We start from the raw sequence: 23,367 nt of genomic DNA on the forward strand, positions 1-23,367 counted from the left end.
GTCAAAACCATCCATCAATTTGCCACGTTGATAAACTGTATTTCTATCTGCTATTGCTATCTGCTATTCCACACACACACACACACACACACACACACACACACACACACACACACACACACACACACACACACACACACACACACACACACACACACACACACACACACACACACACACACACACACACACACACACACACACACCAGATTAAAAAATAATGATACTGCTATGACACAGGAGACTGGTGCCGTGACTTAACAGTTTAATGTAAATCCAAGACAAAGTGTGATTACATTTCTACACATATACAATATGCATATGTGAGCATACAAATTCTCATGAATAACTCGATTCACCTCGGAGACCGAAGAAATGATCAAAAGTGACAGTGAATAACAAGCTAGAACATAGTTCACCACAACGCCAGCCCCTTTTCACCCTACAGTTAGTAAAGAGGACAATTTAAATCACTTTTTTTTTCTATGACAAAGTTGTCGGTTAAAATCCTCCTGTAAATGTACAATGCTATCATTAGTTTTTCGAAGCCTATTATAAATTCACTCAATTTTTCTACAACGAAAATGATTAAGAGAAGCACACAACATCTTAAATGGTAACACAAGCGCTTAATAGCCAATTACTCAACTTGTTAAGAGTTTAATGAATCATTCTTCTTATTCTCATTATTATATTTAAACATTCTATAAAGCCAGTAAAATATCCATTCTCATAACATACTCAGTAATATTAGTCTAAGGAACAGGGTAGATAGAACGATACATGAACAGATTGAAACAAGGAGTCAACAAACACTTCTCATTAAATCCCTGATAAACGTCATGAGAGACAATTAACAAAGAAGTATACTAGGAAATACTGCAGCACACAATAGCCTGAACGACAACTTATGAGATTTGAACATCATTAACAAACCATATAGCAATGGACACACAACGGGGTCAGGGTTTGATGCTTTTTAGGTCTTGAGACTTTGTAGAATGCTGTTGTGCAAGTACAAAATCACGATCAAGATGACTGCAAAATGGCTACAGTATGACAGTTACAGCGCTTTACTGCTACGTCTCATCTCTTGTACCGCTGTCAACTGTGGAGAAATAAGGTTCGTGTTGGGCTTTATCTATGGGAATTCATTAGGCAAGAACCCATCCTCTGAAGGACTTTACTACAATGCTTATTTACAATTTGAGCTGGAAAGAACTAGCTAAAGAATAAACGTTCTAAACCAAATTGTTTCAACCTGTTCGTCCATAATCAAAAAAGAGACCTCTGACATGTCTTTAGGAAGAGTTGAGAAGAAAAAGAAATCATAAAATACATTTTGGTTCTCAAGTACATGTGTACAAAAACTGGCCAAATGATAACACTTGATCTATTCCATTACGGACAGCATCAAACCCTTAACCAATTCAGCCTGAATCACCAAAGAAAAAAACAATGAAGGAGGTGATTCCCTTGACAAACACACACAGACCAACTCTCATACAGAAGGGCTTTAAGAATGTGTTGTTACTGGTTTATGGAGTTTCTATCATGTATATAACCTAAATTATCCTAAAATAAGTACTTCTCCCACCTCCCTGCTTCTTTGGGAGAATGTGCTATGCAAAGCTCCAATGAAATGATTGCAAAACGTTTCAAAGGAGTGTAGTGGGTGTAAGATTATTATTCTTGTCTAGTAAGGTGTTAAAATGATTCCAGTCACTTCAGATGGGTTTGGCCTGAGAGGACTAACTGGAAATGTGTGCCATGCCTTCAGGAATGTTTCGCAATAACTTCAAACAAAACTCCAGGAAGAGTACTCGCAAACACACTGTGGGAAAAGTTGGAAGCTGAGTGCTTCTTGTGTAGCGAGAGTATTTCAAGAACAAAGCTGTAAAAATACCAGGCTTCACAAAGAGGCCGCTTTACACAGCTCTCTTTCATTGAAACCACATCTTAAAGCTCTGATGATATCGTTCAGTTATTTGGAAGGCAGTATTCTAACATTGAAATGGCTACAGTAGCAGGGGAGAGACAATGTTTCAAAGTAAAGCAACTTCATTACCACAATAATTTCTTGACACTCTAAAGAAGCACATTTTGGTAATTGTAAGGTCACTGGATCTATGTTGATGCTCACATTTCTGATTAATATTTTCCTTAATAAAAACACATAACGCATGTTAAACAAAGTAGCACGATACTAACATATTTTACACATTCAAATACATGTTCTCATTCAAAATATAGCAAGTACGTTGAAAGAAAATTGAGCGTAAGATTCAAAGGGCTTCTCGTAATTTGCTAAATTTAGATTATACATGGAGAAAAAAAATAGAATGAAATCGAATATATCATATTTGAAAACCCCATATCGGAATAAAAATGTTGACTTTTTCAAATGAATTTATGCTGACTCAAGTTGTTTTTGCTGGAATCACAGACTTATTGCATCTTGCATGGCAACAAATAATGTAGAAATCAAATCTTTACTTTAACTAATGGTCACTCAAGCAGAAATATTTAAAGCATTTCAGATGAAGCAGGTCACATATTACATTCATGTTGTGCTCGTGACCATTATTTTAAAGGTATTATTGATATATATTTTTTTATTCATTTCACTCTATAGGTCATTCCATGGCACACTAACTTATAACATGTTTTTGTTTTTAAAAAATTCATTTGCTTACAACATTAATAAAGCTAAAATACAACTTTAACAACGTAAAAAAACACTTATATAAAACAATTCGAAGAATTCCATTTTTACATTTAGGGGGAAACAAGTGACAGATATCAAATAATACATTGTTCAAATCATAGATGTTTGAGAATGGTGGACTGCAATTGACAGTAAACTCCTTCAAAATAGCTCAACCATAAGCAGATATTGTGGCAACTCTAATCACTCATATGTGTGTGTTGTGCACATACTGTATGCATTTCTACAGTACTATATGTGCGCACATCTCACTTGTCATTTGTGGACTTTTGTTTTTCCCACCAAAGAAATTCAACATGTTGATGATGTACAGTACAAATGACAAATGAGCAGAGAGCTGTAGGGGCTGTTGGGTGTGGAGTATGGATGTCGGATTCTCTCTGCAGTGGAATGTTTCAGTAGTCTACCCCTTTATGGAGGCGCCAAACTCTCGTGTGGAAAAGCATCTCTCTTATGTGTGTGCTTAGGCCCACAGGCCTTATGGAAAGGAACAAAAACATACAAACAAAGGTACAACACAGAACAGAAAGGAAATGATGCAACCAGCAATGTGTACCTACGGCACGGTATCTCTACACCACATCTTTGACTGCCAGGAACCCAAGGCTTGCATGGTGGAGCCGGTTGGAGGGAGCGCGTTGGCATATTGGTGAAGTACCAAGATGCTGTTGTTTTAGGTTTGGTTTGAGGAACCTGGGTCGGCCCCCCTCAAGGCTAAATGACCTACAGTACCTATAAGGGCCCCAATGGATCATCATCAACTTCACAACCTTATTATTGTCAACGGTGCCTGAACACTTTACACAGGTATACACACCCTCCTAGGAATACTTAGCATCAACGTACAGCAACTCCCAGTTACAAATCAAAATAGAAATGAGCCGAATAACAAATCATCAAAACACTTGATTGCAACTATCTGTAAAATAACACAATATATACTGTACCTACAGCCATTTCAAAAGTTCAATAGTAACATAAAAATAAAACAATCACTTCAAATGCAAGTACTATGGCATGATATGAAGGGATAAGGGGGAAGGCTCTTCCTAAAACCACAAGCAGTTCTGATGTGCCCACTTAATGAGGACAGTATAACATATAACAGAGAGATTATTCATATATCATTGGCTAAGACAAATGAAACGGATGTTAAATTAAGTAGCAAACACATAGAAGCAATAGGCCAATCAGTTCTCTTACTACATATCTGGTATCCCTTTCTGGTGGTGTGGTGTCTGTGAACACATTCCAAAGACAAAACAGAGATAGTGTTAACAAATGAAGCCCATTTCATAGGAAGACCTTCCAGGTGTACACTGTAGCATTTCTGTTCCGTTCCAGTCTCTCGCTCTCTGCTGAGAGGTGCGACACAACCCTCAGAGCAGAAGAGACTAAATCACTTCCATTTATCTTTGCAAGACAACAACAACACAACAACTTGTATCAGAGTTAGGTCTGCATCCATGGAGCCAATGTAACTCCTACCCACTGTTCCTACCAACCTGCTCAGTGCCAACATGCTAATTCTTTTAGTCCAATTAACATGAGGAATGCCACACTACCACTCTGCCATCCTCAGTTCCTACCCATCCCAACCCAAATCTTTCTAGTAGCCCCTCACTTACTCAGATCTGGGTTTAAATACTATTAGGAATCATTTCAAACACTTTAGCTGGGCTTGCCTGAGTTTGCCTGGCGCAATGGAAGTAATACTTGCTAAACTGCAAACATAGCCCATCTGGCAATCCAGGCTGGCTAAAACAAATGTTCAATGTATTTGAAAGATTTCAAATATTATTTGAGTCCAGGTCTGACTCCTACCCAGCAACCCCTCTCACCAGCCCTCAATACTCTGCTTCCCCACTGCAACCAACCAGACTCTCTCTCACTGGCCTTCTCGGGATCTCAGCCACAGCAACCACAACTTCCCATCAGGCCTTTGCTATTTTTTTGTCGAACTCTGGACTCTGTCACCCTCGCCCTATGTTGAACTCATCACATACATGTTTTTGACAGTCACATTATTGTATTTCTGCATTTTCCATTTCCCCAAAATGGATCCTTGTGCTAATACTTCTCTGTTCTATCATTCCTCTGAACCAATTCCTTATGTGATGTAAAAACAAAGTAAGACATCTTGAACCTAAGCCATCGTATGTATGGATATCACGGTGAGAAAGGCTTGTACTGTACACATATTAACATTAATACCCAGCACACAACGTGACGAGGATTGATCTAACAACTTTGGTTCAGTACCCTAAGCAAGTTAAACTCATGCACACTTAACAAAAAAAGCCAAAGGTCAGGCAAATATGAACTCTGACCTCTGAAGTATACTGTCATAAGGATAGGAAACAGAGCTCGGGGCTAAGCCTACACCTGGAAGAGAAATCAAAACTGCCCCGACAATAACATGTCAAACCAAGGAACCAGTTCCAGCTCGTCTGTTGGTTCTCAAGGTTCCAGCGACATAAACTGTGTGGTTCTATCTGTAAGGCACTACGAGGGAACAATGGTCACACCTAAGACTGCGGAGGATTCAGAGAATTATAGCACAAATGTGCAAGAGGAGGTGGACTACACACACATGGCTGACAGTAGCACACGCACACACAGATAATCACGTTGTACATGCCTATGTTATTATAACCACTTTGTGCAATCACATTGGAAAAAAGAGAAACAAATCAATTCTATTGGTATCAGAAAAAGCTCTTGATAAAAGAATCTGGGTGCAGACTGCTACATTCTAAAAACAGGGCCCGGCTAAGACTCCTATACCTATAACATAAGTCTCCTCAAAAAGGTGAGAACGAAAAATCGAAGGGAAAATAGCTATAAATACATTTAATGTTTTTTTTGTCTTTTGTTGGTTATATTTCCAGAAGATTCCTGACTCCGGTTGTCTGTTGGAGAAGGAGGGTGCTTCGTTCTCTCTCCCACACCTTGAATGATTTGGAAATGTTTAAGACAGTTCAAGGCCATCGTTATTTTTTTAATTCTTTGAAGAGCAGCAGGTTTCCGTATTTCACCTTCATTCCCAAATCCTCATGGGAATTCTCACATTGGGAATTCCAACATCCAGAGAGGGACCCCCAATTCAAGAGGAGAAGACAAAACAAAAAGCTGTGTTAGAAGAACAGAAACCCTCCATCTCTCTCAAACGCCTGTCACGAAGACCTTGCTGTAAAAGAATGAGAAAAATAAAATAAAACCAAGAGAGAAAACAAAGCAAAACTGGCCCTTTTGGAGAAAAAAATTCACACCTCCTTACCCTTAGAGGGGCTGTGTATTTCCCTTTTCCTCTCTGTCGTTATATCTTCAAGTTAAACGTGACAGTTTCATAAAGAATGCATGTCTCTCTATCTCTCTGTCCGTGGAGTAGGGATAGGGAGGGAGGACATGGGGTGAGCAGCATCAGTAGTGCTGGGGTTGGGGGGAGGGGGGGGGGTTCTGGGTCTCCAGTGTGTTGGCTTGGCTCTAGAGGTAAGGGTACTGGTTCACCTTGGTGGGGCTCAGTGGGTATCCAGTGTAGACAGTGGAGGCAGGCGAGGCGCTGATGTACGTCTGGTGGGTAAACTGGGCCTGGTACTGGCTGTGGTGGAGGGTGGGCGAGGGCAGCACACCGTGCCCCATGCTGACAGGCACCTGGTGGACGATGCCCGGTGTGTGGTATGTGGCATGTTGGACCGTGTGGCGGGCCGAGCCCTGAGTTGCCACCAGGTGGGCCACGGTGCCTGTGGAGCCCAGGGCGACGGGCGCGGCGGTGTAGGTGTAGAGGTGAGGCTGGCCGGGCAGGTGGGTGGCAGCCAGGTGGGTGGCAGACAGGTGGGTGGCAGCCAGGTGGGTGTGCACGTTGGCAGTGTGAGAGGGGCTGTTGTGGTGCTGGAAGGAGTAGGGGGCCTGGGCTGCGATGGTTGGGGTGATGTAAGCCTGCTGGCGCCGGTGGCCTCCATTCCTCTCAGCTACCATGTGCTGCTGGGCCTTGAGAGGGAGAGACACGAGGATGGAGTCAGTGCAATCCAAATTCTAGTCTGTCAGAGACAAACTTTCTACACGGTAAATGATACGAGGTCATTTAGATGGGTTCTTACTTGGCTCTCTCTCCATACCTGGCTGAGATTGAGAGGCTGCTGCTGCTGGAAGGGGTGTGGCCCCGAGCGCTGCTGTCGGTAAGCCATACCCCCCGAAAGGTGGTTGTTGCCAGACATCATGCCCACGCCGTTGGAGGTTTTGAATTTATACGCCGAATTCTGATGATTCATTGCATCTGAAGTGTAAATGGGACAAGGTAAAGAGGTCAATCCAGGTCAAGAAAATAACACAAGTACAGTATACAAACACAAAACACCCAATTGTTGACCAAGGTAGCAACAGTAACCAATGGGGCGGGACTTAGCGAATGGGTAAACTGGAGTACCGACAATGATAATAATGACCATATTCAACTCAAATAAAAAGCTATCTTTACAGTATATAGTAGACTCTAGATGAGTATCGACCATCCCTCCTTGTCTACATGGGTGTGCGGATCTGTGTAGGTACCTGTGTAGATATCTGTGTAGATACCTGGCATCAGGCGCTCACACTCGCTCAGCACCTCGCTGGACTGGCTCTTCAGAGGGGGGATGATGATGGTGCGGGGGTTGTTGCCGTTGCTGTAGTTGTCCAGCAAGGTCGTCTTGGAGTCATGGTAGCCGTTGTTATTGGCCAGCCTGGACTCTACGGCATAGGGACTGTTGTTACTGGACAGGTCCGAGTCGGGGGAGTCGTGTACCGTCACACAGCTGATGACGTTCTTCCTATGCTTGGACAAGCTGCAAGGAGGAGGATGCACTCTATTTAATGCTACATATAGTACTCATCAGCCTACTAAGCTACTGACCAATGTTTGTGTCGATTCCATAATAACTTGTGAATTCAGATCAATTCACTGATAAATGCCCTTATGCCAATCATGTCCAATCTTATTACAGAATTCAATCAATCAAACATATTTATAAAGCCCTTTTTACATCAGCAGATGTCACAAAGTGCTAAACAGAATCCACAAATAGCGAGAAACGCAGATGTAGAAGCACGGTGGCTAGGAAAAACTCTCTAGAAAGGCCAGAACCGAGGAAGAAACCTAGAGAGGAACCAGGCTCTGATGGGTGGCCAGTCAACTTCTGGCTGTGCCGGGTGGAATTGTCTGGAACTGAAACGAAATCAAACCCAACTCTGTCAGTAATGACACTAAACATGGCCTCCTGTTTTGCATTAAACCCTGGCTCCCAGATCTCTGCACGCGTGTAATGTCTGACCCAAAATGGCTGACTTGTACCTGGTATGGTTGGTGTTGCTCTGCTTGTGATCATCCTCCTCGTCCGTGTCACTGCTGATGGTGATTATACTGACAGCGGGGCTGGGTGTATCAGGGATGATGATGGTCTGACGCGGCCTGTTGTGGTGCTGGTGGTGGTCCTGGGTGGTGCTGGAAGCCTGCTCTGCTTCACCCACTCCCCACCCTCCGCAACCCTGTGGGGGTCCACAGCCAGAGCTGGAGGAGGGGGCGTGGTTCTGGAGCACAGCACAGCGTGGAGGGGTGTTCTCCTTCACCCGCTTGGAGCGCTGTGGGGACAGTACTGCCTGGGAGGAGGACACCTCGTATGCAGACACGTTCCTGCCAGGAGAGAGGAGAGAAGGATGAGCCATTATTAGGTTAACAACTACTACATACTATATACTTCTTACACATGTAAAAGGTCCTGTGTATGGACATAATAACAATACTTAAGACACTGGCCAGGGTCAGCAGAATATTAGCATTTCTTAAGTTTCACTTTTGTCGTCGCGTGGGGAAAGCGTCCTTGTGTTCTGATTGGTTGAAGGTTGAAAGTCAGCAGCACCGGTCAACTGCGGGTGATGGCCAGTCACGGACTGTTTTGTGTTCAGACCTAAAGATATCCTAGTTGAGAAAACTAGTTGTGTAGGAGATCCTAGTTGTGTTGGAGGTCCTAGTTGTGTAGGAGATCCTAGTTGTGTAGGAGGTCCTAGTTGATAAAACGAGTTGTGTAGGAGATCCTAGTTGTGTAGGAGATCCTAGTTGTGTAGGAGATCCTAGTTGAGAAAATGAGTTGTGTAGGAGATCCTAGCTGTGTTGGAGATCCTAGTTGTGTAGGAGGTTCTAGTTGAGAAAACGAGTTGTGTAGGAGATCCTAGTTGTGTAGGAGATCCTAGTTGTGTAGGAGGTCCTAGTTGTGTAGGAGATCCTAGTTGTGTAGGAGGTCCTAGTTGTGTAGGAGATCCTAGTTGTGTAGGAGATCCTAGTTGTGTATGAGGTCCTAGTTGTGTAGGAGATCCTAGTTGTGTAGGAGGTCCTAGTTGATAAAACGAGTTGTGTAGGAGATCCTAGTTGTGTAGGAGATCCTAGTTGTGTATGAGATCCTAGTTGTGTTGGAGGTCCTAGTTGTGTAGGAGATCCTAGTTGTGTAGGAGATCCTAGTTGTGTATGAGATCCTAGTTGAGATCCTACGAGTTGTGTAGGAGATCCTAGTTGTGTAGGAGATCCTAGTTGTGTAGGAGGTAGGTCCTAGTTGTGTTGGAGGTCCTTGTTGTGCTTACCTGGCAGTCATCTGATGCTGCTTGGTCTTTTTGGAAGAAGAGTTGTTGTTATTGGTCAACGGTTGCCTCATCACATGGGCCACGCCCACATTGAGAGGCTGGTTCTGGTTGGATGGTAGGGTGACGTGGCCAGACAGCAGCGCCGGCTGTTGCATGATGGGATTGTAATGGCCGCTGTGCTGGTGAGAATTCCTGAAACACAACATATGTCTCATCACTACTCTGAACCTGTGTTTTATGTGTATGTGTTTAAGTTTAAACATTGTCATGGAGAACTTGCCGATTTTAATCTCTAAGCAAATATCTATAACAGCACATACGCACATACTGCTTCATTTGAGGGACTAGAGTTTAAACAAAGCATGTGTATTTCCCAGAGGAGCCTGTGGGTGGCAGCAGTCACCACATGAGACAGAGGGGAGAAAAGAGAGCGGAAGAGAGGGGAGGGCATGCGGAGCTGACACCAGAAGCTGTAGAGGGATAACGCTGCAGAGAAGTGTGACACTTTCACAATCATCTTTGTGAGGATAATGGAGCTGTGGGTGGCGAGAGAGAGAGAGAGAGAGAGACGTGTCTGGCCAACACCCTGTCCTTAGACGGCACTGCTAAATTACACACACACACAAACACACTCGTATACCTGCATCCTGCTTATCTTCCTGCAGGCACCATCCATCTAACATGTGATCCATGTGACATGCCAGGCCTGGGATGATGTCCTTTTATGTGCATACATCTCATCTCCCTGAGGTAAATGTGCTCTTATAAAAGCCTCGCTGTTCACTTATAGACTGTGATTCATAGCAGCCCTCTGAGTGCCTGTCACAAGGCCATGCTCCTCTGTCAATCAGGACACTGCTGTGCTGTCCTCTCTGCACTTTGTAAACATCCAAACTTTCGCTGTTGACCAGGCTTTAATACACAGTTGGTCAATGAAACTAGCCTGGAATCCAAAGCGATACACTCTGTCTCATGGTGAAATGGAGGATATAAAATTGGATTGCAGGCTACAATGAAACTGCTGTACCTTTGTCATTTGGCTTCACTTACAGATATGCCAGGCTTATACTGTTGGTATGTGAGACCAAGTCTAATGTTTCATGACTATTCTGGTCGTATAGGTTTTGATCAATTGATTTGTTATGGGAGTGTCTTGCATCTTTTCAGATGCCCAGCCCACATGTGCTTATAAGCCACTGGATTGCCAAAAAGTATACAATTTACAGTGTGCAACATAAAGAGGAGGCATGTTCTTTACCTCCAGTTAGCCAGGGGCTGTGAGGCCATCATGGAGTCTGGGATGACGGTGGCGTGCTGGACCGAGGTGTGGGTAAGCTGCTGCCAGGCCGGGGGTAGGAGTATCTGCTGGGTGCCACTGGGCCAGGCCTGCTAGGGGGAGAGATGGAGAAGACAGGGGAGAGAGGAAGGAGGAGAATAAGAAGAGTTCTGGACAGCCTCAGAATGAAATAGAACACTATTTCCATTCTATATCGTATTCTATCATATCTCTAATTAACCCTGCGCTTCAACCATGTGAGGTATACTTAAGCAATAAGGCCAGAGGGGGTGTGGTATATGGCCAATATACCACGGCTAAAGGCTGTTTTTACACACGCCGCAACGTGGAGTGTCTGGATACAGCCCTTAGCTGTGGTATATTGGCCATATATCACAAACCCCCGAGGTTCCTTATTGCTATTATAAACTGGTTACCAACGTAATTAGAGTAGTTTTGTCCACCAAGTTTAAACACTCAGTTTATAATCAGTCTTAGGTAGGAAGAACACATCCTAAAAAAATGGGTTGTTTTATCTCCCATTGTTTTAATTCCAGAGATTAAAGCAACAGGGAAAACAAGAGAAAATAATTGAATGCGCTAAAGTGTAACAAAAGATAAGGACTCCCTGTAAAAACACAAAACAGCCAATAGGTTTGCAGATACAAGCAGAACAACTGGCCAGCGTCAGGCTGTTTATACAAAACCAGTTGAATTCTCTGGCCTTGCAGACAGCACACATCAACAGAGCATAGATAGGACTTTGGATGTTTGATAAAGATGTGTTGCCTCTCCCCTCCTGGTTCCTGTGTGTGTGCTGAAGTGTTTGGCATTATCCAAATCAGTTCCGCTTTTAATTAAATTCACATTGTTGCTGTGAAAGGACCTGCTTTTGTATTACTGGTGCAACACACAGAGAGTTTCCAGGCATAATATGCCACGAGTCGAGTGTGTGTGTGTGTGCGAGCGTGTGTGTGTTCGCGCGTGTGTGTGTGTGTGTGTGTGTCTGCAGCCCTAATAGTTTAATGCAGCTCTATTGATTAGCACATTAATGTGGGGTTCTAATGAATTGTTCCTTTATCAGCATTTGCACATTCTATTTACCTCGGCAGCATCGGTACGTGTTGCAGCACACAGCACAGCACAGAGGACAAAGCACTCAATACTTCAGCCTACATCTGGGCTGGGCTCATACGGAGTGCCAAGCATACATCTCCAGGTCTGTTCTTCGGGTGTCGTCCGCATTTCTTGGCACAATGTAACTGTTCAACTCTACTGTTAAAAAATGATTGTGAGGTTGAACAGTGTATGACCACGAGCTTGTGGGAGTGGAATTGTTTTGTCTGAGGTACGTTGGGAGAGATGATTAACTTCAAACAAAAACAGTCCATGGGTGAAGGGGGAGGGAGGCATCTTTAGGTCAACAAAGCATGACCGGGCTGTGGATGGATAAAGGCACAGCCAATGGAAAAGCACGAAAACCCGGCCAATAGAAGACAACCTAAGCCACTTGCAGACCCCCTTTACATATCCCATGGTTAAATTCACATCTCAAGTCCTTTTATCAACATGCCAGAACACATTAAGAGCCACTAATACTTCCATCGCCTTCTCTCCACCCCTCTATCTCTTCATCCATCCTGCTCACTCCATTCCTGGCAGTATGCATTCCTCTCTCGCCGGGCGTCTGTGTTGTGTAATCGGCCTGTCTGCCCCTAACCCGGTTAAGAGGCCCTTTTCTTTTCTTCCCAGGCCCATCGCCCCAGTAGCAGCGGTGCTAGCTAGTTCCCCACCTCCCAACAACAACCTCTTCTCCCCGAGGAAAAAACCCTTTGTCACCTCAGGGCCCTGAAAGCCCTGGCTCTCACTCCCCAATTGTTTCCAAATTTTCTGCATTCCTGATCCAGATAAAGGTCCTGCCTGGCTGCCTGCCTGGGGCCCTCCTTCACAGCTCCACCATCCAGCCTCAGCTCTGCTCTACAGACACCCGGAGAGATTGAGCCCGACCTGGGCCGAGGGTGGGCTGTGGCTGCAGAAAAGCCTGAAGGCTAAACCGACCCACACCCACTAGAGACCTCCCAGAGCAAAGGGAATGAGCGATTTAGATCCAGTACTTCTACGTATTGGATGTGCTACTGATCTGTACAAACGGCATGCTTTGTACTGTAGAATTGAATATACTGTAGAAATATTGTATGAAAGCTTCTTTTGAGGCAGTCTTTCTGAATTAATGCTATAAATGAAGTTAATGCTATAGGGTATAGGGTGACCTTTGTAGCCTTTTGGAGTTGAGCGAACCCTTCAAAACCCTCAAGCGTTTCCTAATCTGTCCCTCTCTTCTGAGGCCTATAATTCCAGAGTGCCTGACTTGGAAGCAGCCCTAAAGCTAATCATCATTTGGAATCTGACAGATTAGTCTTCTACACAGCACAGAGAGCCTCGCTAGTTGGCTACTGCATGATTAACAAGAGATAAGGGAACCCTTCTTACTCCTAGGACTTTAAAGCGCTTATGGAAATTTCCAGAAACCAGAGGGGGAGGTGGCCTACTGCTCCACTTTACAACTTTATAGTCTATTGTAGGAATAATGCATGGGTATGTATGTTCTTTCAAACGACTGTACATTAGCTGGTAAACCTACTACAGCTCCACTGCTAAAGATTTTAGTGAGAACTCTGAACGCGAACATACAAATTCTCCCTCTTGTTCATCAAACCATGGCAGCCTCTTCCTCCAGGAGAAAGGGAGGGTGGGAGGACACTAGAAACAGGGTTTAACTCACTCAGGCAAAGCAGCTACCAGCAGGGGCAGAAGGATCACAAGAACACACAGACTGACTCCCTGCCTTGATCAAAGGCTAGCCTGTTACACTGATGTAGGTAAAGGATACAGAGATATGGCCTGACATTTCCAAAGTAGCTTTCATCAACAAAAGCATACAAAAGACCCTTTTAGCCATATGTGTGTTTAGGGAGACATTCATGTCTCCCAGTAAATAGAATAGGTTCAGTGTATTGTGCACCACAGGGGAACAAAGATGAGCTATCATTATGAGTTCAGAGATGCAATTAAGGGACTATATGTGGGCCCCCTGATCTCCACGACGACGGCCGCGTCACTACTCCCTACCTGTGTCAACAGGCCTGTCTGGATCTGCAGCGGCTGGGCGCCGGGGGCCTGCGTCACTATAGGAACGGCATTCTCCATCCGCACAGAGTACCCTGTGTGCTTGGACGGGGAAGCCTGCAGCCCTGAGGACACACAACAACATAGATGAGGTCAACAACAACAACAGTACTCTACGTGTCACACAAAAAGGCCTGCACCCTGGAAGAAGCAATGATGGCAAAATTGTTAAAGAAAAAACATTCATTTCAAAACTGTTTGTTAGTTTATAGGGATACTGTACTCAATTACTGATTCATCTTGAAAACATGAAGTCAGTAATGACAACATAAATTATATCTATATAACCCTTGGTTGAGTGGAGCAAACAGGAAATGGAAATTCTTATCCGCTGTTCCACAGGAACCCCAACCCCCCCCCAAAAAAGAATGTTTCATTCAAAATTAACCTCATAAACAGAGGTTAGACCAGAGCGGTAGTTCAAAAGCATCAATCATAGATAAATGCATTTTTAAATGACTAATTAGCTCATAAATGTATCACAGCATATCTCTTCAACATGAAGACTGCCGTGGCCTTGGGGGGTCAGTGGAAGTTACAGAACAAAAAATCTACACAGCCAGTGGTGTGCAGTGCCTGCTCACAGCTTGATAAGCCCTTCTCTCTTCAGGAGAAAAACAAAACTCCCTGGTTCTGATCTAGTCTACTGAAACTGACTGAGCCTTTGACAGGCAGTGTTTGAAATAGGTGCCGTTACTCATTTTGGGTGCCCGTACTGTTTATATTTCCTTTGAGCTAATATTCTATAAGACGAATAGGAGCTCAAGCAGTAGAACATTTGAGGTGCCAGTACTCAGCACCAGTGAGCTCCTTCCCAAGTCAAGCACTGTTTCCTATATAAAGGCTTATAGAGGCTATTTTAATTCACTCATTTAGCATTTATGTATACAATCTTTTATCTTTCTGTTGCTTTTTCAAAGTAAACCTGTTCCATCCATCATTACAGACGGGGCGGCACGGTAGCCTAGTGGTTAGAGCGTTGGACTAGTAACCAGAAGGTTGCAAGTTCAAACCCCCGAGCTGACAAGGTACAAATCTGCCCCTGAACAGGCAGTTAAGGGATAGAGGAAGCTGATCCTAGATCTGTGGCCTTTTTACACAGCATGCACTGTGTTGGTTTAATCTCTTACCTTGGAAGCCTGGTGGACACACGATGAGGGCCTGCTGGAAGGGGTCAGGCCGGGCAGGACAGAGTTGAGGGGCCCCAGGCTGCAGGGGCATGCTCCTTTGGGCCACGGCAGCCATGGAGGCCGCGGACGGCTGGTAGAGTGCCGATGGGTAGTTTAGGATGGAGACTTCGGGGTTGGCAAGGGAAAGGGTGGCACTGGTGGTGGAGGGAGCCAGGTTGGTGGCCTAAAGTAATAATGGGATTGGAAACAAAAAGCCATGAGGAAATGCTGGGTGGCGGTGGTAAGCTCAAAAGGTTCTGAAGGTTGGTGGGTTGCTGGGGGGGGGGGTGGATACTATCATAACTCATCGCGACATAAAATATCATTGTCATTTATTTATTATGCGTTGGGATGTCTTAATGGTACATTAGTGATACATTCAAACAGAGGGCAAAATTAGGGCATTGTAATATCTCTCTGAATAATATAAATATCAGTGTGATATTTCTCAGCCTGTGTCCATCAGCTTTAATGTACTGTACATGTTGCATTTCAGTGAAACGAGTGAGAGAACCTAGAGAAAGAGAGAAATAGAGTATGTGATGGAAAGAGAGAATCAATATGACAAATCACTTCCATCACCAACCTAGTATTTGATAGTGCTATAATTACTGTACATAAACAATACATTGAGCCACAGAGGATGATTTGTCCATACTGTACATGTACATACACACATACTGTTATAACTGCCACAAGTATGCACGTCAATGGCGATTCTCTCAATGTATTGTGTACACAACTAAATATCCACATACATGTACACACTCAAGAGGCTTCAATGAAGCACTATAGGAACCAAACAGAAACACTGATCTGGGTTATATTCATAAGGCACCAAACAGATGAAACTGGACTGAAACAAAGAGGGACTACCTGAGCTGGTCCAATAAGAAGCACTTGTTTTTGTTTTCCGTTGCAAAACGTTTTGCTACATTTTGCTACAGTGAGCCTAATGAATAAAACCCAGGTTAGAGGAGACTGTGATATAGAGACGAGACAAAAAGACAAATCCTTTCTCCTCCCAGTGTCTTTGTCCTCCCTCTGGCTACACAACAATATGTCTCAACGGACCCAAATAATCCTGGACCCAGTACTCAAGACACGCAATTATCTCTGTGAAGGGTCAACATTGAAAGAGCCAACTGGATTCCTAAGTGACAGAATCGAGTCTTATGCAATGCTCTTAAAATGCAAATGTTGCCAAAGTCTAATAATGAGCAGAGTAGTTGCTGGGCAAACTGACATTTTGTCTCTCGGCTTCACTATCTTGACTCCACATTTTTATCCTTGAGCAGACATATTTCAAAAGATGTCAGGCACTTGCTAATTGCATGAACTGCTGTAAACCTGGGTCGTATTCATTAGGGCATACCGTAACAAAACGGTTTGCAACGGACAACAAAAAAAGAGGGTTCTTAATAGACAAGTTCAGGCAGTCCCTCCCTGTTTTAGTCTGTTTTCTTCTGTTTGGTGCCTAATCAATACGACCTTGGACATGGGGAGATCATCAATGAAGCCTAAGTAAGGCTTAAAGATAGCTTTGATAGGAACAAATGTTTTTAAAGACACCCAGTGCGCTCAGGTCTTAACTCAAATACTATTTGTTCGACAACACCCGGATTAATTAGCGTCTTTTCATTAAGCCTGAGTGGTTGAAAATTCAGAGACGGCACATTCATTTTTCATTTTGCACATTTTAGCAAGCTCGATGAGCACCGGAGGAGAGGAGTTAATCAATATGCAAGTGTGGCATTCATCATACACAACACAGAGAGAGCCTGCAAATAAAAAACTCAAAGACATTTCAATGTTTTCCGGCTACATAAATCACTTACTTAGCGCTGCTCATACCACACAGAACCAAAGTTGCTCTGATGGCGAAGTAGAAAAATGAGCGTTAAGCTATTTATTACAGCGCAGTCTAGGTTTTACCTCGACCTGCACAGAGTGGGTTCTGTGCCTGTCAATATGTTTAGTGATAAAGAACACTGTTTGCCAGAAAAAAACGAGAGCTGCAAATCTAATTCAGCACAATCTGAAAAATGTAAGTATGCAGCCATTTCATGATTCCAGCAGAAGCAAAAAGTCAGCAGTATAGAGTCATATACACCCCACAAAGCCCTACATGCTGAAGCTCAAAAGGCAAAAGGAAGAGAAACAGGAGGAGGAGAGGAAGCCCGCTGGTGGGATTTTGAAGGCCTGAAAAGCGCTAAACTGCAAGCCAAGCAGGAAGTGTAAGTTTGTCATGTATCTCTTCAGCAGTTTGTGACAGTCCCCAATGAGCCTGAGGCACAGACAGACACCGAGCTTGGCTCTCTTGGCCTTAATATGCTCCTTTAGCGTTCTACTATAGGGAGTGTTTTCTTGCAAATGGTCAATGCATGGCCTTCAAATAAAGAGATGTGGGCTGATTGTGCGTACTGTGCTGTGTAAAGTATTAGCCTGAAAAAACACTCGAACCAAGCTAATGGTTGCCCAGCAAACGGGACGTCCTGATGATATTAGGTGACATTCCCATTAGGTCCCTTAAGGGTTTTGACGCAACGTTCTAAGAACATTGTGTGATAGTCCCAAGGGAAAGTTCTCTGGGGGACCTTTGTCTACTTCCCTGTAAGCTCTCAGGACGTCACTGAGGACCATGTGAGGACCTTATTAGGACGTTCTCAGGACCATTCCACCTGCGTTTTTTATTGAAAGTCAACCGTGTTCTTTTTTGCTTCAGTAGTGACCAGCGGCATGAAACTATAGTTTTCCTTCACTCAAAATAAAACATTTGTCAAAATTTTTATTTTTGATACTTCATTTTAATCAGAAAAGTGTAACGCTATTTGGCTAGCAGCCACACATAATTAAATTAGCTTACAAGGTCTTTTTTTGCAAAAATAATGCATGGCCATCAAATTTCTAATTTCGCCAGCTACATTTCCTAATGTTTTGATAAAGTCAATCTTGCAGGGACAAACTGGGGACTAGACAAAACCTCCAGGGGACCACGACACAATGTCCTGACGACTTTAACAGGCCATTTCGTTACATCCCGGGGACGTCCTAATGACACATTGTTTGCAGCGTGTATTGCACACGGGTAGTAGTGCATACGCTTCATTACTGCATTAGCTTGCTACATGTCCTGGTTATGGACAGTGCTGGTCACCACCGACAGTAGCTGAGGTTGTATGAATTGTGAGGAGTATGTGAAGTAAAATCATCCACACGGTGCACAGTAGGTACCTGGCTGTGCACAGTGTTGAGCTGGTTGTTGAAGGTCATGGTGAGGTTGGTCGAGGTGCTGGGGGCCACGTGGGTGATGAAGGGGGTCTTGCTCTGGTTGACCGTGTCGTACATGCCCACACGACGCTTACAGATATCCATGTTCTGGAAGCAGGACTTGACACTGGAGTGAGAGAGGGGGAAGGGGAGAGAGAGGGGTGGGGGGAAATGTGAGTATGAGCCTGCCCCATTTCGATTTAGTTCAGTTACTAGGCTACTTTTTGCCCAGTTATCTATTCACTATCTAACTATGTCCATGAGATACGGGGTGGAATCTCTAGAATAGACGTACTGTGTGCTGTGGGGGAGGAGGTGGGTCATGGTTATGAAGGGATGATTGAGGGTCTCGATGGGGGTGATCCTTTTGTCCGCGTCGATTGTCAGCATCTTGGTCAACAAGTCGATGAACTCTCTCCTGTCTGCCTTCTCCGCGAGCATGTCACTACCCTCCAGATCTGCCGTCATATTCACCTGCAGACAGACAACATACAGAATAGGCATTAGCGATTAGCATTTCAGAGGGACATTTTCAGACCTTAAAGGGGCAATCTGCAGTTCAAACAATAACAAAGCCTGACCCAAACATTGATATGGTAAACAGCTGAAGGATGGGGTTGGAGAAATGTAACCGCTCTTAAATTCATAGACAGAGTTATGGATGCAATGACTGACCATAAAAATGACATTTTTAAACCATATTTTGAGGCTATAGAGTGTGTGTTTACAATAATTTTGTTGATAAACAAAGGAGTAAAACAAGCTCATATTTGGGTAAGATGGGGTAAGATAATTTAACTAAGCTCATACGTTTAAATAAGCTTATAAGTTATAGTCTTCAAGAATCAATGGGTATATATCATACATTTAAAAATAAAAAAATGGATGTAGCAAATCGCAGATTTCCCCTGACATTAAAGTGTTTACTGAGGCTGTGTCTGAAATGGCACCCTATTCTGTATATAGTGCATTACTTTCGGCACCCTATTCTGTATATAGTGCATTACTTTCGGCACCCTATTCTGTATATAGTGCATTACTTTCGGCACCCTATTCTGTATATAGTGCATTACTTTCGGCACCCTATTCTGTATATAGTGCATTACTTTCGGCACCCTATTCTGTATATAATGCATTACTTTCGGCACCCTATTCTGTATATAGTGCATTACTTTCGGGCACCCTATTCTGTATATAGTGCATTACTTTCGGCACCCTATTCTGAATATATAGTGCATTACTTTCGGGCACCCTATTCTGTATATAGTGCATTACTTTCGGCACCCTATTCTGAATATATAGTGCACTACTTTTGACTAGAGCCCTATGGGAATACTGTGCCATTTCAGAGGCAGCCTGTACTATTGCTGCGAAGGACAGGAAAAACACTGCTGCCTTTCCCATGGATAGAACTATTTATAAACACACATGCGACCTTCATAAGGCTTCATCAGTTAGGGTGTCAACACCAGTGTCACAGCGCATAGTGATACCCTTGCACCTTACTGACATTACAAACATTTACACTGGTATTCATAGAAAAGAGCGGAGCCGCTTCAAAACTCCACTGGCGCCGTCGCTGAGATTTTTATCTACTGCTGAGAAGCAAAATAAACGAAGAATTAACCCGATATGTGTTGCTGTTTGCTTATTAAAAGAAGGTAAGGGGGGAGGTAGAGGTAGGTAGAGGCTGAAGGGGGGGGGCTGAGGCAGACTGAGGGGAGGAGGAGGAGGGGGAGGTAGAGACTGAGTCAGAGGGGAGAGGAGGAGGGGGAGGTAGAGACTGAGGCAGAGGAGGAGAGGGGGAGGTAGAGACTGAGTCAGACGGGGATGTAGAGGATGTGGCAGAGGGGGAGGTAGGGGCTGAAGCAGACGTAGAGGAGGAGGTAGAGACTGAGGCAGAGGGGGAGAGGGGGGGGAGGTAGAGACTGAGTCAGACGGGGACGTAGAGGATGTGGCAGAGGGGGAGGTAGGGGCTGAAGCAGACGTAGAGGAGGAGGTAGAGACTGAGGCAGAGGGGGAGAGGAGGAGGGGGAGGTAGAGACTGAGGCAGAGGAGGAGAGGGGGGGAGGTAGAGACTGAGTCAGACGGGGATGTAGAGGATGTGGCAGAGGGGGAGGTAGGGGCTGAAGCAGACGTAGAGGAGGAGGTAGAGACTGAGGCAGAGGAGGAGAGGGGGGGAGGTAGAGACTGAGGCAGAGGAGGAGAGGGGGGGGGTAGGGGCTGAAGCAGACGTGGAGGAGGAGGTAGAGACTGAGGCAGAGGGGGAGAGGAGGAGGGGGAGATAGAGGCTGAAGCAGAGGTTGTGACTGGGGCAGAGGGAGGAGGGGAGGTAGAGTCTGAGGCAGAGGAGGAGAGGAAGGTAGAGACTGAGGCAGAGGGGGAGGTAGAGGCAGTGGGGAGGTAGAGGCTGTGGCAGAGGGGGAGGTAGAGGATGAGGCAAAGCGGGAGATAGAGGTAGAGGCAGAGGGGGAGGTAGAGGGATATGTAAAGGCAGAGTGGGAGGTAGAAGTAGAGGCAGATGGGGAAGTAGAGGCAGAGGGGGAGGTAGAGGTATAAACTGAGGCAGAGCCGCTCTGGAGCAGCCCACAGCCTTCAGTGGCATGTCTGAGTTGGGGGACAGGGACACAGACGGGGACAAGCGTGCTTGTTTATTGCGATTGCTATGCTGAGATAGCGGGCCCGTTTTTCATAAAGATACAGCTTACCTATAGCCCTGCTTCAGGGGCTATCTGATCTACTGCCAGTCAACGCCAAACAATATGATTGAGTTCTCGTTCCTACGCAAGTTATTCAGGCTCCGTCCCTAACCCCTCCCTGCCTCGCACATCTCCACTCGCCGTGATAAAGGAATAATCTCTGGAATGAGGTGGGGAAAATAATCACGCTGTCCTCTGCGAGAGGGAAAAATTACTTTGGGAAACGCACTCAGTCGAATTGCGAATGTGTCGCCTTGCCTATGTATGTGTACGGAGGCAATCTAACTCCATACTAGCATTGTAGCACAGCAGAAATGTACAGTATATATGATAATGTTACGGAGAACAGCAGGCATTCTATTGTAGTGAATTGATTGAATGCCGAGCCATAGCAAGACCTCTCTATGAGTATGCTAGATCATAAAGTCAAAGAGCAACAAAGCAGTAGAATACTTTTAGTATAATCATCATTTCTTTTTATCCTGCCCACAACACAAAAAGCTCTGAAATTGAGCATGGTCCTATTATACACTGAACAAAAATATAAACGCATATAAAGTGTTGGACCCATGTTTCATGAGCTGAAATAACATTTTCCATACGCACAAAAATTATTTCTCTCAAATATTGTGCACACGTTTGTTTACATCCCAGTTAGTGAGCCTTTCTCTTTTGCCAATATATCCATCCAGCTGACAGGTGTGGCATATCAAGAATGATCATTACACAGGTGCACCTTGTGCTTGGGACAATAAAAAGCCCCTTTAAAATGTGCAGTTTTGTCATACAACACAATGCCACAGATGTCTCAGGTTTTGAGGGAGCCTGCGATTGGCATGCTGACTGCATGAATTACCATGAGTTGTAGCCAATTAATTAAAATGTTATTTCTCTATAAGCCTCCAACGAGAATATGTCAGTATGTCCAACAGGCCTCTCAACAGCAGACCACGTGTAACCACGCCAGCCCAGGAACCCCACATCCGGCGTCTTCAACCTGCGGGATCGTCTGAGACCAGCCACCCGGACATTGTGGGTTTGCACAACCGAAGAATGTCTGCACAAATTGTCAGAAACCATCTCAGGGAAGCTCATCTGCGTGCTTGTTGACCTCACCAGGGTCTTGACCTGACTGCGGTTCAGCGTCGTAACAGAATTCAGTGGGCAAATACTCACCTTCGATGTCTACTGGCACACTGGAGAAGTGAGTTCTTCACGGATGAATCCCAGTTTCAACTGTACCGGGCAGATGGCAGACAGCGTGTATGGCGTTGTGTGGGCGAGGGGTTTGCTGATGTCAACGTTATGAACAGAGTGCAACATTGCTGGTGGAGGTGGGGTTATGGTATGGTCAGGCATAAGCTACGGACAACAAACACGATTGCATTTTATCGATGGCAATTTGAATGCACAGAGATACCGTGACGAAGTCCTGAGGCCCATTGTCGTGCCATTCATCCGCAGCCATCACCTCATGTTTCAACACGATAATGCACAGCTCCATGTCGCAAGGATCTGTACACAATTCCTGGAAGCTGAAAATGTCCCAGTTCTTCCATGGCCTGCATACTCACCGGACATGTCACCCATTGAGCACGTTTGGGATGCCCTGGATCGACGTGTACAACAGTGCGTTCCAGTTCCCGACAATATCCAGCAACTTCGTACAGCCATTGAAGAGTAGTGGGACAACATTCCCCAGGCCACAATCAACAGCCTGATCAACTCTATGTGAAGGAGACGTGTCACGCTGCATGAGGCAAATGGTGGTCACACCAGATACTGTTTTTTTGGTTCAAGCCCCTACCTATTTTTTAAGTTATCTGTGACCAACAGATGCATATCTGTATTCCCAGTCATGTGAAATCCATAGATTAGGGCCTAATGAATTTATTTCAATTGACTGATTTCCTCATATGAACTGTAACTCAGTAAAATCTTTGAAGTTGTTGCATGTTACGTTTCTATCTTTGTTCAGTGTAGTTTACATGACGAGTGCAGTGTCTGTATACGCATGTCTATGGATATTTCGGGCCTCAGAGACATTATATCATAGAAATAGAATCTAGAATCTAGTAACTCCTGAGGACCTATGACATGGCACTCCAGAACACGAGGACACGACAGCAGATGCTATTATAGAAATATCATCTAGAATCTAGTAACTCCTGAGGACCTACAACATGGCACTCCAGAACACAAGGACACGACCGCAGATGTTATTATAGAAATATCATCTAGAATCTAGTGCTTCTATTTCTATACTAAGGAGCTGTGACATGACATGGCACTGGAGAACATGACAGCAGATGTCCAAGCTGCACTGGGACACATCCGGCTGCCTGTGCCTGAGGAGAGGTGGAGTTAACCATGCAAGACTATTATGTGTACAGAACAAACTCACAACCCTAGTGTAGAATATCAGGTTGG

General features: G+C 44.5%; 1 protein-coding gene across 10 annotated transcripts in view; it reads right to left on the reverse strand.

Annotated features, from left to right (window-relative positions):
• Positions 1-243: 243 nt before the first annotated feature.
• Positions 244-23,367, reverse strand: part of LOC135524212 (homeodomain-interacting protein kinase 2-like) — a 97,520-nt gene continuing 74,396 nt past the window's right edge. For 3 of the 10 annotated variants that reach the window (XM_064951548.1, XM_064951546.1, XM_064951550.1), the window contains 11 exons: positions 18,534-18,712; positions 18,203-18,365; positions 14,930-15,152; positions 13,743-13,864; positions 10,596-10,726; positions 9,338-9,529; positions 8,058-8,396; positions 7,863-7,931; positions 7,280-7,551; positions 6,829-7,004; positions 244-6,718 (listed from right to left, as the gene is read on the reverse strand). In XM_064951548.1, the coding sequence (XP_064807620.1) occupies positions 6,215-6,718; positions 6,829-7,004; positions 7,280-7,551; positions 7,863-7,931; positions 8,058-8,396; positions 9,338-9,529; positions 10,596-10,726; positions 13,743-13,864; positions 14,930-15,152; positions 18,203-18,365; positions 18,534-18,712 (2,370 nt within the window). In that variant the 3' untranslated portion in view covers positions 244-6,214. The remainder of the gene's footprint in view (positions 6,719-6,828; positions 7,005-7,279; positions 7,552-7,862; positions 7,932-8,057; positions 8,397-9,337; positions 9,530-10,595; positions 10,727-13,742; positions 13,865-14,929; positions 15,153-18,202; positions 18,366-18,533; positions 18,713-23,367) is intronic. The other 7 variants (XR_010452917.1, XM_064951547.1, XM_064951552.1 and 4 more) reach the window with 7 other exon arrangements.

Source organism: Oncorhynchus masou, chromosome 31 (genome assembly GCF_036934945.1).
Source record: "Oncorhynchus masou masou isolate Uvic2021 chromosome 31, UVic_Omas_1.1, whole genome shotgun sequence".
NCBI classification, from domain to species: domain Eukaryota; kingdom Metazoa; phylum Chordata; class Actinopteri; order Salmoniformes; family Salmonidae; genus Oncorhynchus; species Oncorhynchus masou.